Here is a 1,749-nt window from a genome sequence, read left to right on the forward strand (position 1 = left end):
GCCAAATTTATGGGAAATGATTACTGGTGCAAAGAGTTAACCATAAAGGTGAAGCAATAAGCAAAAAAAGAAAGAGCATTGGGTTTAAAGTGAGACGTCATTTGCGGCAGCGTATCCCACACTACAAATTGGCCATTGTTTTACCTTACGTAATGAATCCTGTAACAACGCTGGATTTTCGTGTGGATTATTTTACTTCTATGAGTTTGCAATGCTTTCTGCATGCAGGTGGTTTCGTTTACAGAAGGTGTCAGGGTTTGTGATTTGACATATAGTACTACGAAACCATGGGTGCCGGGTTCGAATCCTGGCCTGAATATAATTTCATTATATCATCACTCATCCTCATCTTCGAGATTAGCCAAAAGCAGCAGAAATACAAAGTAAAATGAACCAAATCATTCTTTGGAGAGCTACTATTTAGAAAGAGGTGAGTTAGAGAGTAAGCTATAATTCGTGTAATATGTTTCATGTACGAAGTGCCAAGTGGAGTGGGCTGTGGCATTTTTCACTAATGGACGTCAAAAATTAACATCAGTTATCATTAAAATATATTAAAATACATATAGTCAAATACGATTACATAGTGGTAAGAGAATTCAAACCAAACCTTTACAGTTGAAACATGTGCATTACGCTAAACATTTGCTACATATACTTAGTTCATTCAAATGAAAAGGTCCATTTTATTTTTTCTGAAAAAGCGTTTTATACGAGACAGTAATTTCATGTGTTTTGTATACCCACAGGTATATGTGACGTTTTAGTAATGAGGCATCTGCGCATGCGCAAGTGTGTCCAGGTAGCACGTGTCCGTTATCTAATCACCTTCACTTTCTTCCCCCCAGGTGGAACGCTGTGCTGAACAATGGAGCTGCCATTAAGGGACGTGTCCAAGGAAGAACAGCGGGGTGTCATTCGGTTTCTTCATGCCGAAGGAGTACATCCAGCGGACATTCATAGGAGAATGAAAGTTGTGTATGAAAAATGTGTATCGGACAAAACAGTGAGAAAATGGTGTAGGCGTTTTCGTGGTGGACGAAACACATTGAAGGACGATTCTCGGCCGGGACAGTTGAAAAATCGCATTCCTGATTGGACAGTGGCTGCTATTGACAACCTTATTCAAGAAGACAGACGAAGATCCCTGGCAGCCATTAGCGAACAAGTGAACGTGTCATTGGGTAGTGTGCATGACATTGTGAGGCACAGACTGGGTTACAGGAAAGTGTGCGCACAATGGGTGCCAAAGTGTTTGTCAGAGGAACAAAAAATGTGCAGAATGGGAATGTCATTGACTCATTTGATGCGATACAGGAATGAAGGTGAGGACTTTATCAGCAAAATCATTGCTGGAGATGAATCCATCTGCCCGTATTACCAGCCAGAATCAAGGATGGAGACAGTATGGAATGGAAGCATACAGGATCACCAAAACCAAAGAAAAGCAAGTCACTACCTAAAGTCGGCAAACTTATGATGACAGTATTTTTCGATGACCAAGGGCCACTGCTAGTGGAGTTTCTTCCGGAGGGACACACAATTAACGCAAATACGTACTGTGAAACACTGCATCGTCTAAGGACATCAATCAAGAATAAGCGTCGAGGAAAACTCAGCAAAGGCATCATTTTACTCCAGGACAATGCTCGTTCCCATACAGCCAGACAGACACAGGATATGTTTCAATCATTCCATTGGGAAGTGCTAGACCACCCTGCCTACAGTCCTGACTTGAGTCCATGTGAT

The 1,749-nt window shown here is 41.5% G+C and overlaps 1 protein-coding gene across 1 annotated transcript; it reads left to right on the forward strand.

Annotated features, from left to right (window-relative positions):
* Positions 1 to 868: 868 nt before the first annotated feature.
* On the forward strand, positions 869 to 1,480 carry LOC145992496 (protein GVQW3-like). The gene has a single exon (XM_083128877.1). It carries the CDS (start codon positions 869 to 871, stop codon positions 1,478 to 1,480), a length of 612 nt encoding a protein of 203 aa, XP_082985003.1.
* Positions 1,481 to 1,749: the final 269 nt, after the last annotated feature.

Source organism: Lepisma saccharinum, chromosome 9, assembly GCF_977018435.1.
Source record: "Lepisma saccharinum chromosome 9, izLepSacc3.1, whole genome shotgun sequence".
Classification (NCBI taxonomy): domain Eukaryota; kingdom Metazoa; phylum Arthropoda; class Insecta; order Zygentoma; family Lepismatidae; genus Lepisma; species Lepisma saccharinum.

Bases quoted from the DNA above. Each gene is read 5' to 3' on its own strand.
- LOC145992496 (XM_083128877.1), top strand. From the start codon at position 869: ATGGAGCTGCCATTAAGGGACGTGTCCAAGGAAGAACAGCGGGGTGTC.